This window comes from Dromaius novaehollandiae, chromosome 2 (assembly GCF_036370855.1).
Source record: "Dromaius novaehollandiae isolate bDroNov1 chromosome 2, bDroNov1.hap1, whole genome shotgun sequence".
Lineage (NCBI taxonomy): Eukaryota > Metazoa > Chordata > Aves > Casuariiformes > Dromaiidae > Dromaius > Dromaius novaehollandiae.
The window spans coordinates 43,064,250-43,085,244 of NC_088099.1; the positions used below are offsets into that span (position 1 = coordinate 43,064,250).

At 40.0% G+C, this 20,995-nt stretch overlaps 1 protein-coding gene across 1 annotated transcript in view; it reads left to right on the forward strand.

Moving 5' to 3' along the window:
* The first annotated feature begins 9,736 nt into the window (after positions 1-9,736).
* Positions 9,737-20,995, forward strand: part of AGMO (alkylglycerol monooxygenase) — a 196,988-nt gene continuing 185,729 nt past the window's right edge. The window contains exons 1-2 of the mRNA XM_064506346.1: positions 9,737-9,870; positions 16,088-16,218. Coding sequence (XP_064362416.1) covers positions 9,742-9,870; positions 16,088-16,218 — 260 coding nt within the window. The 5' untranslated portion in view covers positions 9,737-9,741. The remainder of the gene's footprint in view (positions 9,871-16,087; positions 16,219-20,995) is intronic.

Here is a 20,995-nt window from a genome sequence, read left to right on the forward strand (position 1 = left end):
ATAATCTTTTAAAAATGAACATGCATTCCCTTAGGTAGCTCATCAGTCTCTTAAAAACTAGAAAGATGATTCATGTCAAAATTATGGGGCTGATTCATAGCAAACCTATTCTAAGTAGACAGAGCTGACCTTGATAGTTGCATCTGGACTCTTGCAAATCTTTTTTCAATTTTCCAGTATTTTGTCTCCTAGTATCTTGAAAAATTGTCACAAAAAACCACAAGTCCCTAGTTACCCCCTCCCCCCCAATCCTCCTAAAACCAGCACATACAAATCTTACTGTTTTGATTGGGCTTTGGCTCAGATATTAAATCAGTAAGTGTTTTAGAACAGGTAAACAATATAGCAAAGAAAACCTTACAGACATCTTGATCACAGCTGCTGTATAAGTTACTCTGCAGCACTGGAAGGATTCCCTACAACTAAATATCAGGGAATACATTCCATACTTATGACATACAAATTTGAAGCCTATATCATTCCCTGAACATAAAAAGAAATTAGAAACATTCATGAATATAAGGAGTCCTGAAGTTTGGAACTGGAATGAATAAGAAAAAATAGACATTTTGTAAGTGAGTTTTGTAGTGAATAGTCTTTTTTCCCTTAAAGCTACGTGTATGCATAAATGAAATTTCTATTTATCCTTTTTATTATACATTAATCCTATAAAAAGAGGACAAATAAGAAAAAAACCTTTTGCTTTACTGAAGTGGGACATTTATATTATTTGTAATATGTTTGTTCATACTTGGTTCAATCATTTTATTTATCAAATAACTTTTCAAATTATTCTTGCTTTTAATAATATATTAAAAATTCTTTGGCATGAAATGAACTTTAAGTCTGCCAAGTGAAAAATGCTCAAAGGTTAAAAAAAAGTTATATTTGAATTTAATAGATGGTTCCAGGGTATATGCATTATGACCATCTTTAATTACCTGATCATATACTAGTTTGTCTCACAACCTCTAACTGGGTGTCTGCTCTAAGACTACAAATATTCCAGAAATATTCCAGATTTCTGTGGGTTTTCACTTGTTTGCTTTCCTTTAGGTTTTTTTTTTTTTTCCTTTGGCAGCACTTTTTTCCCCTAGCAACAGGTTTTGTTTAATTAATTAATTAATTAATTCTTGCTCCAGCTCCATTCTGGTTTTGATTTTTCTTAAATTCAGATTTCTGTTTTTAGTTGCTTCTGATAGCTTCTAGGGGTTTCTGGAGCTGGCAGCTCCAGTTAGCTGTCTCCTGATAGGAAGGATGTTGATTAAAAAGGGCCTACAACTTTATTCTTTATCTGATTGCTGATTAGGGAACTACCTATTTAGCTGGTCAGCAAGAGTTCAGATAATAACTATTTAGGCACTTAGTGAGGCAGTTGGGTTGTGAAGAGCACCCAGGGGCTGTTGTAGACAGTATGGGATTGCACAGCCTCGTAGTGCTGCACCGCGGGGCTTGGTCTCCAGCACGGGATGGCGAGGTTACCCTTGCTGTGTCAGAAGCACTGGCCTGGATGAGGATGCCCCCTGTACAGGTTTGGGCTGCCGGGAGCACTTGGTGCCTCTCTGTGAGGCTGTCCTCACCGTGGTATGAGTGATCTTATGGAGGCCCTTAGCTGTGGTGCAAAGGGGCTGTGGGAGGCAGTGAGCGACTGTGTAGCTTCAGGCAGGACAAGCAGGGGACAGAGAGGGTCTTCAGAGAGACCCTGCAAAGGCACAAGCCCCAGCTGTGTAGCGTGAGGAAGAGGCTGCCTGTGGATGAGTGGTGGCTGGAGACTCCTGGGGGAGGAGGTTGGAAGCTTGTCTGTTTTGGTAGCAGGAGAGAGGCTCCTTCTTTGCCCTCAAATCTGAACCTGCAGCCTTGGTGAGATGCCCCAAAGCCAAGGAAGGGGAATGAACTCTGCTGAGGGAGAGCATGGAGGCAGCTGGGCCAGGACTAACCACCACGACCAGCGTGGCAGGTGACAGTGGTTGGAGGTTCCCCTCTGCGGGGGACGAAGGTGGCAGTCTGCCCACTAGGCATGCTCTCATGGGACGCTTGTCACTTGTCAGTGGCCCCTGATAAACTTATTCACTTTGGGGAGGGAGGGGGAAGCAATTTCAGGGCAACTGAAATTATTTGAAAATTCAGGTGAAACTAAGGAACTACCTTTGGTTACAGGAAAGGGAACATCAAAACGAGTTGTTTTAGAAATCAGAAACAAATGTGGATCCCTTTGGTTAATATTTGGAAGACAACTTAGGGATCACTCATAGCATAGTGGTCATGGCAGTGCCCCGCTACCACATTCTCGTGCCCCGTACCTAGTGCAGCCATGCAAAACCTGGGCTCAGTGCCTTCACTGATTCAGATCACAGACTAAACTTCCTTCTCTTCTACCTCAGGAGACAACTCTAATCCATAAGCTATAGCATATCCTGCAGGTGGTCTCTGTCCTTCTGAAGTTATTCCACCTCATAAACAAATACCTTTACAGCAAGCTTCCCAGTGAATTCACTGAAAGGGGGAAGCATATGCAGGCTGCATGCCCTTGGTCCAGCATACTATTCCTGGCTCCTCAGCCTGATGAAAGGCACACAGGTCAATTTTAGAATCCAGTCCTTAATTTAAAATATTATCTTGCACCTGTCAAGTGGAATGTTTCATTTAATCCAAATCTTCTTTGTCCCAAAATTCACAATACTCTCATTTTGGGCCAATGTGAACTGAATAAACATGTAAATATATACTGTCTTGGCTGTTTTTTGAAGCAGATTTTTTCTTTCTCTCCACACTTATTAATGAAGTAGTTGCACAGTCCACTCTCTCTAGACATGTGACAGTAATCTTTCCAGTGACAGTAATCTTTCCAGTCAAACTAATATTTTTTTCCATTTTTCAAAATCCTCTAAAATGTATTTAAATGGGTCACATTTGAATCCTCTGTTTGAACCTTCAATACACTGGATGTAATGTGATGGGGCAGAATCTGCAGTGCAGCATGTTAGCTCTTCAAACTCACTCAGGTTTTATGGCAATTGTGCCCCTTCTGATAATAGTGCTCTGCCACCTTTAATAGCTAAGCATTTTAGTCTTTTTATTTTGTACTAAATAAATTAATTGCACTTAGCATTTCTAACTCACTATAGTTAATTTAAGGGAGTGCTGCACAGAAAAGAATCTCACCCTTAAAAACTGGGGAGTTTGCAGGCTAGAGAGAAATAGAACTACGTTATTTCCTTAAGGAGAAGAAATTATTCCTTGTTCCTGATGTAAACAAAAAAATGGTTGATTTAAAGGCCAAATGGTATTTGAAGATTTCAAGCTTTGAAATTTCACCAAGTGATTTTTTGTATCAGGTTTATCTTCTGCTGGTACTGAAGTATATCTTTGACAAGATTTCAAGTGTCAACTTATGACAGCTGTCCTTCTATTGAAGTTGAAAAATGTAGGTGCAGAATCTATATAATTTTCTAGGACTGTTCTTTACACTAAAATTTCAAGTGTTTTGGTTAGTCTTGAAAGGGTTACATTTTCTATGCTTCCATCCGAAGAATGCCCCAAAAGCTTCCTGCCCATTCACATGCAGCAACGTGTGTTAGTGTATGCTGTAACTCATGTCATGAGATGTGTTTCATAACTTAGGATCCACCTAGTGTTGATACTAATATGCTCCTAATTCAACATGAAGAGACTATTCTGGTTATAACAAATAAACGGTTACAAACACTGACCAAATAGTGCAAATACCTGTTAAATAGGCTATAACATGTCTGATCCAATGATCTTGATGTGAAAGGTTTCTCTCCTAAATCTCAGGTTGTATGCTATCTAATGCTTATCTAACACATAGTTTACACCATTTAGCAGCTTGAATTCTGGTTTTTGTAACAAACTAAAGTATTTTTTTTATCAGAAGTGCAAGTGCAAGAAGTTGCATAGCATAGCATGCCAAATACAATTTTGAAATGCCCAAAACAGGTGGGCAGGCTGTTCTTCTGAGTCTATCTACTTGATAGACCTGCCTTGAAAATGGAATTTATTTTTCCAGTAACTCCCATTTCCTCTCCCACCCCGACCCTCCCCCCCCCCAAAAAAAAAAAAAAAAAAAAACACCCAAACAAGACACATTTCCTCACTAGGAGCAAAAGGTTAAAATTTTCCAAAACAAGAGATATTCAAGAGAAGGAAATGCTGAAAAATAATTATAAAAAAACCCTAAAAATAAGCTTCTGCCTAGTTCTTCAGATTGCCTGAGTACCCAAATGACTGCTTTCTGACTCATTAGACAGCTGTGCTGTTTGCATCAAAACTGGGCATGAGCGAGTCAGTTCTCATGGAGCTGAGCATGGCTTTGCAGCTTAAAAGCAGCTTCTTGGATCTGCTTCAAGTTGTGTAACCAGCTATCAAGGGAGATGAGCAGCCAAAGAAGACAACTTCAAGAAAAACCAGCAACTGACCTAATTAACAGGTCCACTAGGTGAACAGATTGGTAGATGAACACCTGGTGGACTAGGCAGACTAGGAGTCTACCCATGGACAGCTGCAGACCTAAACAGCCCAGGAAATGAGACATGCAGAAAGAGAATAAACAATCACTTAGTCAGGCCACATGCCTGTTTTTTGACAAATCTTTCTATGGAGTTTAGATATGAGATATTGAGATAATTCTGATGCTCTGAAATCCCCAAGCTTTCCTCAGCACGGTATAGCCTTGATTACTATGCACTCCTGATCAACTTTTCTATTGTGAATGTCCCTCTTGACTTAGGTCCAGAACAATTTAAGCCAATTTTAGCTTTTTGTTTTGTTCAGCTAATTTTTCTGCTGATAGAGCATGTTAAAACAGTTCAGCACCAGCTCTAATGACCATCAGGGCTTGCACAAGGAAGGGAGTTAGAGTGCACAACGTGCAGCTGGGAGCGAGGAAAGGACATACAGCTTTAGGCTCTCTTGGGAACTTCTTAACATTACAGCACTGTTCAAGAAAGCCAACATGCAAACATATTAGAGGGTTTTCTGCTTGTGATTGGCTCCCAAAAATCAGTTAGAGCTTCAAGATGAACCTCCTCACCCGTCTTCTTTAAGTCAGCATACCAACCACACCAAAAGGGTTTTCTGTCTCCAGCATTGTTTTATTAAAATGGAAACTAAAACAAAGTAATTTTGAAATACAGAGAACTGAGATTTGTGGAGTGAGGATAGTGAAAATATACAGCATGAATACCAACTCCCCTGCTGCTCACTGGGTACTGACAGGGGTCATTACCTTCAGACCCTCAGTTTCACAACTTTCATTCTCAGGGCCGGCTTCCTGGGTTGCAATAAGCTCTACAAAGCTCCTCTGGTCTCCAGGAGAACCTCCCTCCGGCAGCTCTGAGGCACAGCTGTGTGTCTTCTCCCTGATCTTTATTGGGGCCTCCACATCTCACATTACATCCTCTCTGTCTGCTACACCTCTTGGACTATCCCCTCCTGGCTTGCTTGCAGCCCAATGGTCCCTCACTGCTCCCAGGGAAAGCAAGACCTTCCACTCCTTCCAGGAGCCCCTGTGGGATCCCCTGTGCAGCAGCTAGAACGGGGTGCCAGGAAGCCTTTCACTTTGCTGTCCAGCCAAAGCCTGCCCATGAAACATAGTATATGGCATATGTAGTTATGTGCAGTTACAGCAGTTACTAAAGTGGTGATGTAAATGAAGCATCAGATGTTTGGATGTAGTTGCATGCTGACATATGATAGCCTGCTGAAGCTATATTTTTGGCAAATACACTGAAGGCGGTGGCTCCATGAGCTGTTCAACTGATCTAATAACTTGCTTCTGCTGAAATGAAGAAGTCTCACTTCCGCTTCATTTTCCCATCCCTGGTTTGCAGCTGTGTGGTCCTGCCCTCTGTCTTCAGGACTGTCCTGCCAACTCCCTCTCACTCATTGGACCCTCTCATGAGCCACTTAACTCACTAAAGCAGTAGAAACATATAAAACCATACTAAAACTATACTCCTTTTGTGGCTTCATTTTTCGCCATGTGAATTTGTTGGGTGCATCTACCCATGGAGGAGTCCACTCAGGCTTAGGGCCAGAGCAAGTTGAATGGCAGGAGAACCCTTACTAGGATAGCCCTAGGAAGAGTGTTGTGCGGCCCTCCTATTTTGATGCAGAAAACCACCAGCTAACTGGCGAACCAGGGTCTAATGTGCAAATGACTCCCAAAGTTATTACACTAGAGGACAGAAGAAGGAAGATGAGGAATTTTATGAACAATAAAGAAAAAAATTCTTTTCTGCATAAGAGAAAGGTAAAACACGTCAGGCATACCACCACATTACAAAGTAACCGGCTAAGTGATCAGGAGTAGATGTTAGACAAACAAACAGAGGATCAAATTCCAAGACCAGTATGTGCATTTATCCCAGTAAGTTACCCTGACAGACCACCTGAAGGGTCTATTATTTTCTTTGGATGTCTTGGCAACCCTTGAATAAAACAGTTTTGCTAAAAAATGACATAGAATTGAACAAGTAGCTTAGAATGGTCATATCTGAGCATTATTCTATGGTTAGCAGTCCTGAGCAGAAGAAATGAAAGTAACTCTGATGTTTGCAGTGGATGGCTGACTGTGTGACTTAATGATGATTAATATGCAACACATTCCTTGTTTTTTTGGAATAGTGTCATGTTGTTATTAAGGATCATACGTTAATATATATCGTTTATATAATCTGAACAAATAATAAATACTTGAATAATTTAAAAAGCGGGTAGCGTATGATGTAGGCAAAGACATTTTACCAAATGCTTCATAACACCAGATTTGTAATAACACTGGTGCGTCTAGCACTCCTGTAACGACATCCACTGCCAAGCCTATATATACAAACTGAGTATCTATAGTAGTGATACAAGAAAATGCTGCAGCCTCTGCTCATCACAATGTACCTATTTAAAGTGTTTCTGTATTCAAGGATATCACTGCATAATTAGAGTAGACTAACCCAAGCTTGGTTCTGGATACAATTCAGTTGGCAGTGACCAGTTGCCAAGGCAGACTATACTGCCCATCCCATTCTCAACCTGCCCTAATTCCCTTTATGAGTTTAATATTATTTAGTGCTGGCTTAGTGCTCGGAGGAGATCCAAACAGGAAGCGTCTGGGCGTTCTCTGTTCATGAAGTGGGTGGGATGGAGCTCTTTAGAGAAAACAAAATATGATCCGCCTACAGATCGTGTTAGGCCAGCTCCCCAATTTCCTCTAAGTAGAACAGAGGCTTCTGTTGCCTTGGTTACTGGAATGATCTACTAGTCAACAGCAGAATCCCAGTCCCCAGACAGAACATCCCTCTGCATTTCTGATGGCAGTATCGGATGGGAAATATCCATTTTTCTATCTTTGTTGAAAGAAAAATGTGTTATTTAACACTCACTCTTAAGAAAAAAAAATTATATGCAAGATCACTGACTGGAGTGAGCATTGTCTGGTAGAGGGTTAGAGCTTACACTGTAGCAACATTCATGGATGTTTTATTTTCCATTCCTTTCTTAACAAAGAAAGAGCACTGGAAATTGCATGCTAAATTTGAAAAATTAAGTAGAAAACATCCAGCTATATTTGTATAGCGAGATTATTGATGTCTGTCTAAAATTTATACTAGCTCCAGCTAGAATTAAAATTGCTCTCCCTCTCACCAGAAGTGTAGCTATTGTAGTGCTATAATCTGTATTTTTCCTCAAATACAGAAGCTGGAAACCACCACCCATCTCCTTCCCCTGTAAGCCAGTATCAAGTCCAAATTCTTTTGGACTTGAAAGCAAGAATTTCAGAGAGGTGCCACCTGGTTCATAACTTACACTGAAAGGGGGTCTGAAATAATAAAAGTATAGGGTCCCAAAAAACTGGGCTTGATTTGTTCTTCTGATCCCAGAGTAGCATCCAGATCCTGCTCACTGATACCTATACGGCTATTTGTGGGGTTAAGTTTTGGTCAGCTTAGCTCCGTGAGCCGAGAGCGGAGAGGGATGAACACCAGCGCCGGAGCAATGGAGGGTTCAGGCGTGCCTGGTGAGGTGGCGTGATTGAGTAGCTCTGCGCCACCGTGACGCCAGGGAGCCTCAACGCGGGAGTAACGCCATGGAAAGGCTAACCTAAGGGAGAAAAGCAAGCCTTTTTTTTACATTTCTGCCTGTGAGGACTTTTGTTGGCTCTATGGAGATGTAGCCAGAATGCTGTAGATTCGTGTACTTTTTGGTGAATTTGAAATTTTCATTTAGATTACTTCAGACTTTAGAATTTTGTAACTAGACATCTGTAAGAACCTCAAATTACTGTCAATCAACATTGAATTTGAGGGGAACACTGGGATGTAATTTTAGAACATTTTAATACATTTATTAAATCATTTTTACTTATATCGTTAACACTAGTATAAGGTATGCATATTCAGAGAATGCCAAAATCTAGTTTATATTTCACCATAAGTGCCATTTTAAAGAACTGGCACTTTGCTCAGCTAACATTATAAAATACCTTTATTTGTATTTCCAGTAAATTTCTGACATTCATGCGCTGATGAAGTTACACTATTCAAACTGAAGAATACTGTTTAAGTGTAAAAGAAAGCCAGCTACCTGTTGTTTAAATTTCAACATTTTTAAAGCAAAAACTCACCCACACACATTAGATTAATTATTTTAGTGGCAATTTCTATATACTTTCTTTTTCTAAATGAAAGTTTTAGCTCAAATTACCTGTCATAGTTCCTTTCAGAAAATGAGGGTTGACTCAAGGCAGTAAGCTTTTTTTAAATTAATGACTGGCAGGATTTAAAGAGTGGCAAGTTCCTTTACAGCAGGATTTACAGTCCATTTCTTCTGCAAAGACCGTAAGTGGGACTGAAAGTTTTTCAGATGAAGGGTTTGTTGGGACATTGTGTTATTTTATTTCTGGCTAATCTGTTTTATCACAAAGCTTATTATTTTTACTAATGCTGAACATATCAAGTGTGATTGACAAACATTTGACAGGGAAATGCCTGCTTCTGAGTTTCAAATTTAAGGCCTGAGTGTACAAAGCCCGTCCTTATTCCCACTGCATTTTCTGTAAGGAACTAGCATATACTTATTTTCATTGTTTCTTTATATTTGCCTGGTTTTCAGTCCTTTCTGAAGGACACCACAATAGATAACTTCTATGCTCCTCCTTCAATATTGTCTTGTTTACCTGAGCTATAGAGAATTAAGCTGTGATAAGGCTTTCTCAAAGTTTAAAACAAACCAACAAAAACTTAAAACACGGAAAGCACCAGACTGATCAGCAGAGCCGAACTATAGAGCCCACAAGCAAACCAGGTCTTGTTCTGAAAAATTAAACGTCAACACTTCGATTTAAAAAAATTACGCACCATTGGCCAGCGTCAAAGCCAGACCAGTACTTTGTGCGGAAACACTGATGAAAAAAAATGAAATAAATATGAAAAAAGGGTAGTGTGAGCTCTGCTAACAGGGTGTCTGAGGGGGGGAAGGGGGACTCGGGGTCGCAGCGCCGCAGGCCCCGGGTGCTGCCGTGACTCCGGCGTGCGCCACGCGCGGGGGACACAGAACAGCGCGAAACCCTCAATTTCCCCAAAGCGGGGATAAAAGACGAAATCGCGCGGGCAGGGCCGCGCCGCGCCGCCCCTCCCCCCCCCCCTCCAGCCCTGCCCCAGCCGCACCTGGCGCACCTGCCGCCGCGGGGGCGCGCGGAGCTGGCGGCGCGCTCAGCGGCGCGGGGCCATGGCGAGCGCCGCGGGCGGCCCGCGGGCGGCCGCGCTGCAGCTGCGCGCGCTGCTCTACGCGGTGCTGCCGCGCGAGAGCTCCTTCCGCACGCTGCAGGAGGTGCCCGACTACGTGGAGAAGATGAGAGCCGCCGCGCCGCGCCGCCCCCGCGCCCTGCACCGCGCCCTGCACCGCGCGCGGCCCTTGGGAACGCTCTCCGCAGGAGGCAAGCGAAAATAACATTTTTGCACCCTTTCTCTTCCCAGTCCTGGGGGCCAAGTCTGGACTCCCCGTTTAATGCTGCCTGTGGAACCATGCGCTTCGCTTTATTTATTTATATTTGTGCTTTAGTGCCTTCTCCTCATACCAGTAGCTGGAGTTTTCAGATAAGCTCCCCAAATACCTGAGCACTGATGCTAAAATGGTTCAAACTGGCAGTGCTGCTGGACGTAATGACAGCGAACTGAGCCGAGTAACACAGAAAATGCAATGCAATTTTATGCTGTTCAGCGTAAAACCTTATGGTTCTACCTTATGATTCTTAAAGCATGCAAAAAGTTTGGTTTTTTTTTTTTTTAAGAAAGTTTAAGAGAAGGAGAACAAATATTGGTGGTGAGGCAATGTGATCTCCTAGAACTCAAAAGCAAGAGTACAGAGGTCAAGCATGTGAAAGCGTTTGGCTGCAACCTGTCAGCAGGCAGCGGCACATCCCTCCCTCCTTCCCTCCCTGCCAGCTTATCCAGCTCCATGGCGGCACCTTTGCTCCCTTCTCTGCTACCTGCTCCTCGCTTTGCCTGGAGCTGATGTGAATTTTGCATGGAGACTGCAGATAAGGTCTATCTTACCCTTGTTAAAGGCAGATTCAGTCCAGTTCCTGCTAAGATCTGCACTTGTTTTTGCAGGTCCCGATAGCTCTGACTAGTTCCTCTGCCAGGTAAACCCTGACTTGCCGTGCAGCGGCTGCTATCGGTTTGTGACAGGGCTGTCATAAGTGGATTGGGCAGAGAAGTACAGCAGAGTCAGCAGCTTTTTAGGAACTGCAGTGTGCAGCAGCTCGTTGGTGACGGCTCTTATCAGCAAACTTTGCCCTTCTGGACAGGGTAAGCAGCGAGCTGCTGCATACCTAACCTCTCTGCACAGTGGCTGTTAATGGGCTGCTTTCCTCACTGGCATTTTGCAGCTAAGCTTTAGTGCAGTGATCAAGGGAATTCGTCTACAGATGACAGTTTTGCCTACTCAGCTGATCTCTCTCCATCTCTGTCTAATCTAAATCCCTTTTACTGCACCCACATTACCAACTGAGTATCATCCACTTCCTTGCCTGCAGTTTTCATTAATATCCCTGGACTTTCTTCTCCTATACGGACTTGTGCAAATATTCAGCTCAGACCTTGGTCACACCTCGAATTTCTGCTACTGGGCACGTAGACTGTATTCACAGCTGCAGAAGTGTGGTGACGGATTCTTGATCCTACTTCTTTGTATTATAGTAGTGCCCACAGGCTTCCGCTGTTGCAGAGATCCATTGTGATAAGCTTGTGAGGGAATATGTAGCTATTAAATAAGCTACAATGAAAAATGTTTCCCAGTGTGCTTGTACTTTCCCATAACTGCTATCTTGGTTTACTTATACCAGAAAATCCTCCTAGTGGAGTTGTTGCCAGAACAATTCTATAGCTTTGGTCTGAATTTAGGGAGTGTTTACAGCTCTTGTTCCAGCGGTACCTTTATGGGCAGAAGTTACTATCTTCAGTCCATCTCCAGCTGCTTGTTGCTGCTGCTTGCTTGACCTACTCGTCTGACAGCCTCATCTGGACTGTTCAGGGAACAATTGTGAGAGCAGCAGATCCATCAGATTCAGCAGGGCTAGATAGGTATTAACAGGGATTAATAGTGGTGTGATAAGCAGTTCAAGGAGGGCTTGGAGCGGTAACTCCTTCTGTTGATACAAATAGAGTGGCTGGCTGAGCTCAGCCTGAGGTGGGAGGGAAATCTCTAGTGTAGAGCTGCTGATAATAAGTCACAGGCCTCAGCTCATATAATTCACTGTCTGAAAGACAGTGTTGATGACATGGGGTGAAACAAGCTACTGATTAAATTAGTAGCTCCTAAACATTTCTTCTCCTGAGCTATCATATAGAAGTGGGATTGGGACAAGGATTGCTCCAGTGGCTCCAGGGTTTATCACATCTATCAGAGGGATGAAGGTGTATCTAGCACAGTAGATCTCATGGCTACAGCTGCAGGGGAAGGCACCCTCAAATGTTAGGTAGGTGACAACACCTCCTAATTCACTCAAATATTCAAACAGTCCTGTTGAAAACATGGGCTGATTGGCTACCAGTGGCCAGCAGCAAAGTTCTGCAGCAGCGCCCAGGGAAAAATCACCCTCCAGCTGGTCTTCAGAACCCTGGGGAGAGGGGTTCAAATCCAGGAATATAATTGGGGAATTTATTTTCATGCAAACTTTTGACAGGTATAATTTGAAAGCCATCATTACCCTTGTTTTTGAATATAGAAAAGAAAGTACAAGTCAGTTTTCTTTCTTCAAGGCTTCAAGGCGTCCTGACTGTTGCAATGTATCATGATGCTTACCTTGTCCTTCCGTGAGCAAGATCTTTCTATGGGTATAAGATTATGCTTTGCATTCTCAGTTTCTTGGGTTCTCTTACTCTATACATAGGCAGATCTGGTGCTTTTCTATGCCTGCCACATACAGTTTTCATAAACAGCAGTAACTTTGCTCCTTGTTATATTCTAAAATTACTACTTATGCTGCGTAAAGACCTTTCTGTAGTCAGACTCAGGGGTAGACAGCACTGTTAATCTCAACGATTCATAATCCTTCTGCTGAAAGCCCCAAAATGAAAACATTAATTTAATAATCACTGTTTTTCTTTTCTATTTACTCTTTGCTTTTTAGAGTCCACAGATTAAGTTCACATTTGCACTCAGTTCACATTTTTAGGCTTCACTCCTAAATAATGAGACACAGAATGTTCTTTTTTTGTTTTACATGAAAGTTGAGATTCTTATGTTATAAAGACCTGGGACTTTAAGAAAACAGAAACTATTTCAAGAGGTGCCATAAAATCATGAATTTATGCTGAGTTTCAACTTAGAGTATAACTTTTTGCAACTGTATAAAGTAAAGGCTGATTTTAAATGGTCCTTCGCATTCTGTAAGAGCTGATTACTTGTGTAGAAGGGAAACCTTCCCGTTTGGTGTTCAGAATAAGACTTTCAAGTTACAGATCAGTAGTTCAAATAAACCACAAAAACTAATCCAAATCCCCCTTCAGTATTTCTGGTGACAGGTGAAGAGAAAGAAATTGGAAGCTGAGAGAGAGTAAAACATTTATAGATCAGAAGATAGGGAAAGGGGTCAGCTTCTGTCTCTGGCTTGTGAGGCCAGCAGTGGCTTTTTCTTAACTTTGTGTTTTCTCTTACTTTGTTTGCAGGGACACTCCTTGAAAAGTTTTTTCAGAGCTACCTATCTCCTCAGGTTTCTTAAATGACTAACTTGTTATTTTGTCTGAAAAACATAATGGTTAGTCTACTGAAGACTATTGCCTGTCTAGCTGACTGTCTCCTTTTCCCCTGCTGTCATTGTATCTCCTGCTTAGACTGTAAGTTGTTTGGGACAGGGAGTGCCTTTTAGTTCTGTTTTTACAGCATCTAGCATGGAGGGATCCTGATGCATGACTGTAGCTCTTAGGTGTTATGGTCACACAAATTATACATACTAGACTTGGCATAGTTAATCTCTTTGATCTGCTTTGGGCACAGCATTATGTGCATGTATGGGGGAGAGGTAGTAATTTCTTAGATAGTAAGAAGTGTGTCACAAATCATTCCTTTTGTGAGCTCCTTGATGGGCAGGAGGTTGAGGCTATCTGAGTGTTTCTCTGCCGTCCTTGTTGTAACATTCCCTGCTTGTGAGTCAAAAACAGTTGTTGAATGCTTGGCTGTCTCACAGCTTCATGGTGGGAAGAAAATACTAAATTAAGTCAATGGGAAGGAAGCTGTATTAGTATGTTAGTATAAAGTCAAGTGTATTAACCATTTCAGATATTGCTAGGCATCATATATTTCCTGTTCACTATTTTTTCTTTCTAAGTAAAGGAACCCAGCTGGTGTTCTGCCCTGAGCCCATACAATCTGCAGTGAAGCTTCTCCTGCTCCATAACTTCAAACTGCCTGTCTGTGCTAGAGCTGTCTCCTAATGTTGAGGTCAATTGCTTCTTAGTAGGCTTTACTTTTTATCAACACCATTTTTCTCTCTGCTGGATGTATAGATACGCTCATCTTGTTTGCTATCTATTGATCCTTGTTTGGTAGGTCAGGATTTTTTTTTTTTTTTTTAACTACATCAATCCAAAAATATGTTTTAAAATATCTCTTCTGCTTAGCAATGAAGCAGATAGAGGAAGACAAGGAATATATTTTACAAAACTTCAGTGATTTCAAATGAAAGTTTGTGTTGGTTTTTTTTGCATAATTGGTTTCAAATAGTCAAAGTTTTACTGTATTAGTTTTGTTCAGAGAAGGATATCTGTGTGTACCATTTAAGCTTCATTCACAAGTCTACTATTGCTTTCAAAAGGCTTCACATAATCAGTTAGTGCATATCCAAAACAAGGCTGCAGGTGCCTAAAATGCTGTCAAAGTGTAAGTTAGGCATCTATGTTAAAAAGTTCTTTCTTGATACTAGTTTCTGCTCATCTGTTGTTGTAACCCAACCCTGAGTTGCTGCAGTTTATGAACTTTTGCATTTCTTAGACACTATAAATCTATAAATCTCACTACTTGCATGGTTTGAATGATCCCATTCCTTTTTGGCTGAGTAATCTGGTATATATCCATCTATGTCTCTTTAGTGTCCTAGTCTGGTAGGCGTTCCCAGATTGTGTCCGACTTGGCAACAAAACTGAATGCCCTCCAAATGCGATGGCATTTGCAGTGGCACAATGCCTCTTCTGTTTAAAAAATGGTATGGAAGGGAGCAGCCTGTCTCATGCAGCGCTGCAAGTTCGGGGTTCAGTCTGTGAATCTGTGTGTGCTTGTAGGTCGCTTGCAGGCGGCAGTGCTAAGTGACTAAGGACGGCAAGTTTGGTCGTGTGATGCTGCCCAGAGTTGTGTAGAAAGTCCCATTGTTGTTACATTTCTCACACCCTTGCAAAACATAATGGGAATTTGTTGCCTTAAGACCTCCAAAAGGAGTTGTTGAAGTGTTTCCAAGGCCACCTAAAATTTTTCTACAGAGCGAGGGAGGCAGTTGAATAGGTTCCATGCACAGAGAGACGTAGTGCAAATAGAATAGCCACTTCCTATATTCCTTGCTACAGATCTCCTTTAGATTTTGGTGATGGTGGCAGATACGCTCCCACTGCCTTATCATTCTTTCCACCGTGGAGTGCAGAAACTCTTAGGACTCCACCATCTGTAAAAATACTTACGCTCTACCAATTATGACTATTCAATTGTTGTTTTTCTTGCTTGTGCTGATGATAATTTGGGAACAGATGTAACATACCTTTGTTTTCTGAGTGCTGTTCTTGTATATTTTTGACTTGCCCATTGATCTGGGACTCAAGATGGATAGTGTGAATCCTAAGCGGAAGTGATGTTGTGAGTCAAAAATGTTTCAGTCTCATTTAGCAATACAGTTTTCTGCAGAGAGGCAGAAAATGACTTTACAGCTGGTCAAACCAATAAGGAGAAAAAAAAAAAAAGAACATTATATCATAGTTACTTGGTCTTGAAAGAGAACCTGTATTATGACCCCGATGGAAAGGGTTCTTTGGGTTCTCTGATGAAAGCAGAAAGCATGGCAGAAGAAATGCCTAGTAGAAAGAAATTCAACAACTCAATTTAATATATCTTTCAGATATTATTGTTGGATGCCAAATTCAGTGGCTGAACAAGTTTAAAAACAACTTACCTGTCAAATCGAAAGTAGATTCTATTTTACCTTGTGGTTAGAGGAGTCCACAAATGTTGCCGCTCTCACTGATTTACTTAAGTATGAGAAATATGAGTTTGGAAAGATGTTTGTATTTTCTTTTGGCGCCTTTAAGCAATTTTTATATTACATAAATATATGTATTATTTTTATATACCAAAACATGATAGGGGATGAGGTTAGTGCACAGGGATTTATGCTGGTAGTATAAATTAAATGGAAGCTTTGGTTGTTCTCATTCATAAAGTCCATTAGAAGCTTTACCGTATTTATGAGGATGCAATACTAGCTAGAAGGATCCCAGCCAACATGAGAATTATTCAGCTGCGTACACTGTTGTTTGGAAATGTGTCTAATTCTATTAGTGTTGTGACTTCTCTTCTTCAAATTCTTTTTCAGAGTATTCCATTCTTTGTTGGTTTTATAGCACTGGAGTTTATTGTCAGCTGGATTCAGAAGCGAAAGCTGTCAGGTCGGATCAATGATGGCATAAGTTCTCTTTCTTTAGGTATCCTGTCTCGACTGCCAGAGTAAGTATAAGTATTGTTTTAGCTTAAGCTTGTTTTTAATCACTAAGAAGGAAGAAAAGAATTTTATTATTTATATTAATATATATATTATATATATATATAAAATTTATTATTGCTAACTCACACTGATTAAACAAGGTTTAATGGTGGATTTTACCTTTCTTAGAATGAAGTTGCATAAAGAGCATAAATGTCTTTCTGCTCTGTAAGATTAAATATGATGCTTGAAGGATATTTTCCAACTCCAATTATTTTTGTAAATATCTTGGTTGTCACCTTTTGCTGATTCTGGGACTTCAGTTGACTTGACTGTATCTTCTGTTAGACTATATGTTAAAGTCTGAGTTTTCTTTTGCTAACTTTCAGAAAGAAGAAAAAAACAAACCAAAACATGTCCATCATTTTCATTAGTATTTAAAATTATATGAATGTAATCGGATGGGTGATAGAATTTTGAACACGTGTATGATCTAAAGTTCTTTGAATTCAGTCATAATCTTGTATTTAACTTCAGTGGAATCTCAGAATTTTTAATGTCTGTAAGAAATATTACAAACATCATCATCTAATCTCCCCTTCACAGAGGCCATAGGATTTGCCAGAATTAGTTTATGGTGAACAGAGTTAAATGTTTAAAAAATACTCAGTATGGATTACTAAATATCCAGTAATAAGGAATCCAGCAAAGTCTCTAGATAATTGTTCTAGTTGATAATTGCTTTTAAGGGATATCCTGTTTTGGATCCGCATTTGCCTGATGTGAGCTTCCAGACAGTAGATGTTACTACATCTTTTCTGTTAGAATGGGGTTGCATTTCTGTTCCCCATGTATGAATTTACACATTACTATCAAATTACATATAATCTATTTGTTACATGTAGAAAAGGCTCAATTATTTGAATTTGATTATATGGTGTATTTTCAGGTCTTTTAAATTATTCCCACAGTTCTTTGTTAAGCCCTCTCCTGTTTTTCAGCCCCCTTCTTAAAGTGTTGATGCCTCGGCTACACTTCATATTTCAGAAATTATTACATCAGTGCCAAATAATGAAGTCATGTGTTCTCTGTGTCTGCTCATTGTTCCTCCCTTCATACATCCCAAGTATATGTTAGTACTTTTAGCCATCCTTCATCCCCAATATATTTTGGATTCTGTGGCTTACTTCCTTCATTTATAGGCATATGTTCTTATATTTGGCCACACTGAAATATGTGGATGCTACATTTGGTGATACTGGAATACTTTGAATCAGTGAAATGTCTTTGCTACTTACAGTTCTCTTACTTTTGTCATTGCAGACTTTACTGGAAATCTTCTATTTTGATCCAGGTTTTTGATGAAATACATTAAAGAGCACAGAGACAAAAAATTATTCCTACTGAAAAGTATCACCCATTTTCTTCATACTTACATTCTGAAATGTGAAAATCACCCACTTCGTAATCTATTGAATGAAAGCATGTGTGACATTTGCATAATTTTTAGCTTTGTGATGAAGAGAAGTTTTGACAAGATCTATAACTGTGCCTTTAAATCAGTTACAAAGACAATTTATGACGGATCATCTTAGTTTTCAGTAGAAATTAAGGATGAAGCCATTTAAGAAGTTAGGTAGACATGTTCAGAATGTTACTTAGATACACTCTCCCAAACTCTCTATATATCTGCAAATAAGATACATGAACTTCGATCATGAGAAATTTTCAAAAAAAGTCTCAGTTATTTGAGAGTTTCATGAAGCTATTTTTGCAACTATTGAACAACATTCAAATCATTTTGTAAACTTCCTTTTAGTATATGACTTGTGAACATGATCTTGAAGGAGAAACATTCATTTTTTGTTATATTTTTAAATAGTAATAAATGAAATATTTTATAAGTACATTAGACTTGTGTGCACCAAAGCCTTTCACTGTTGAAGGCTTACTCAAATTTGCATGCAGCTAAAATCAAAAATGCTCAAATGTAGTTTCTTCAACAACTGAGTTTTCTAGAGAGCATGCACTTCACAGGTTTCCATGCTAACCAGTTATTTTTCTGATCTGAAGTATCCATGACAGATTGAACTAAACAGGGGGACCAAGAGAGGAAGTTTGTATGGTTTTGTGAAGGTCTCCCATTTTTGTTTGAAGAGTACTAAAATGCTGCAGACACTCATTCCTCATGCAGAGATTCATTCCTGGAAGAAATGCTGTTAAGGAAACTAATGTCGCATGCATGTCTCTGTGCTGTGCTTTGCAAGGTGCTGGGTACCTTTGTTATTGTGGCACTCAGAACTTTGCTGCAGAATTTGGCTTGCAGGCTATGTTGTTTTTGCCAAGAAGTGTTTTGCCAGGCTGTTTCAAAAGTGAAGCAAATGATTCTTAAGGGCACACACTTTGCTGGATTGGGCAAATCATCAGGGTCTCTGTGCTTACCCACTGATACACCAGCACAAGAATTTTCTTCCAAGGTCACTTGTGCTGCTGTCTCGTGGCTGGAAACACAAGACCCTTTTCAGCTGTTCTTTTTCTGAGTAAGAATTCTGAAAAAGCTTTTAACTTTCTGGCCAAAAGTGAAAGAAGCAGGCAAAATATAGATTTTCTCAATTATTTAATTGGATGTTAATTTCAGAATTATAATGATGACTGTTTAGCATCACACTTCTTATATAAGTAAGAGGAGTTACAAATAGTAGACTGGCTAAAGAGGCTTGAACTAAGAAAATAGAACCTTTTACCTTTCTGTCTTTTTCTGTTTCCATGGTGTGAAAGAACCGGGTCAGAAAAAGAAAGAAAGGGGGATGTGGGGGAAAGCACAAGCAGAATCTGTTGCTGAGATTTTTCACTTCAGTCTTTCCTTTTCAGCCAGAAAAAAAGGTAGGGAAATCTGACAGAAACTGCTAAAACAATATTTCAGCAGAACCCACAGCATCAGGGGAAATAGTAGTGCAAATCATTAACAGCTGAAGGTTAGATTAACACACCATTGATTGTATCCTCTCCCAGGGACTAATTTTCATTTTCTCAACTAGCAGCAATGGTTTGCCACTTCCTTAAAAAAACTGTGGTTGAATCTAAAATGGTGGGCTTCAGTCTATTAGTTAGAATGAAGCTTTGGATGCATCATTGCAAAAAGGTTTTTACATTTAATGAAAAAATTAGGAGTCACAGAGCATATTCAAGGTCTGAGTATACTTTTTCCATTTCACAGTCTGTATAACAGAAGTGCTGCGTATCTTGAGGGAAAACGGTATTTATTCAGCATTTGTTACTTCACTGTTGGAGCAAATGCAAATCATAAATCGATATTCATATGCCAAATATTAAAAATTTAGGTGTAAAGGAAAAGGCCTAATCAGACCAGGCAATGTATTTTGCTTTTAAGCTTATCAGACTCAAGAGCATGTAGTAAGTAGAGCTGTTTTTTGTGTTCATACCACTTCTTGTAAAATAAGCCATACATTTCTTAAATTTAATTTTCTCTGCCTACATGCATACTATGCATTCCTCTGCATGTATGAATACTAAATGTTATATGCAATGAAAAGTAATTTTGGGGAAGGGGAGAAATTTGAATTACTGAGCTTGCTCCCAGCATCTTAAATGCTGGTGGTTAAAAAACTTCTGAGAACTGTTATTCTAAATAAATAAATAATTTTTCTGACTAACCATTGCCAGGAGGTTTGAAATGCTGCTTTAAAAATATTCTCCCAAGAGAAAGTTTATTTTGGGTATAAATATCCACTATACAAGTATGTGCATTATTTCATACTGGTCCATTTCTTCTTTTAAAGCAGCAGAACATAAATCAAAATGTGTTTGGGGGATAACTGAGGTAAGTACATTTTCAAACTAGTAGGGAAACTCTCCCTTCTTTATGGTCATGCTCAATTGCCAATTTTTAGTGTTCAGCTCTGCAGCACATAGTCATACAGTGTGTGTGCGTGTATTTATATGACTAACAGTTTTGTCAGTCAAATTCTGCAGTGGACTTCTCCATTTCTAATGAGGACGTACAGTTTTTAGATATTCTTTGTTTTGAAACAGAGGACATCAAAGTTCTCTCAAGTGTTGTTGAACTTCAGAAAAGGAAGGGGAAGATGCTTTTTGATCATGCTATTATGCATCTTAAGAAATTTGCACATCAATAATATTCGGTTTACAGGAGAAAAAGGGGTTGTACTATTTTGATAATTTCACTGTAGTTTACAGTTTTGTACATAATCCAGCTTTTAATGATTTTTTTTTTCCCAGAAGTGAGATTGAAAGGACAGTTTCATGTACGTTTTAGGCCAACACTACTGCCAAATGGAGAAGCAATCTTGCCTAACTTGTGCTTCTGGTTGCTCATTCTTACCTCTACACCTTCTCTCCCCTTTTGCCAGCATAAGCATTTGTGCTGCCCGGTGGTGCACCAGCCCAGAAAGCAGGTCTGGATTAACAGCAACCTTCCCCCTACTCCCTCCAAATTATATTAAACTGGATCAGTTCTCACCATGGCTATTCAAAGGCTTGTAATGTAACAAGAAGCGGGCATGGGAAAAAGCAGTCAAGATTGCAGGATAGGAAATACTTGCTTCTTTTGTAGCATTACTGAATTATCCAGTTTAAAACATATGTAAAATTGCAGTCTAAAACCAGAAGTTTGCACCTCATATTTGTAACATTATACAGAATTGATTAGAATGTTTTCCGCTGAAATTGCTGTAAGCTGTTCATACTACTGAAAAGCTTGTGCTGTTCAGACAGAACACAAAATACTTGTCCGTATGGATTCTTTCATTTAAAGCACGT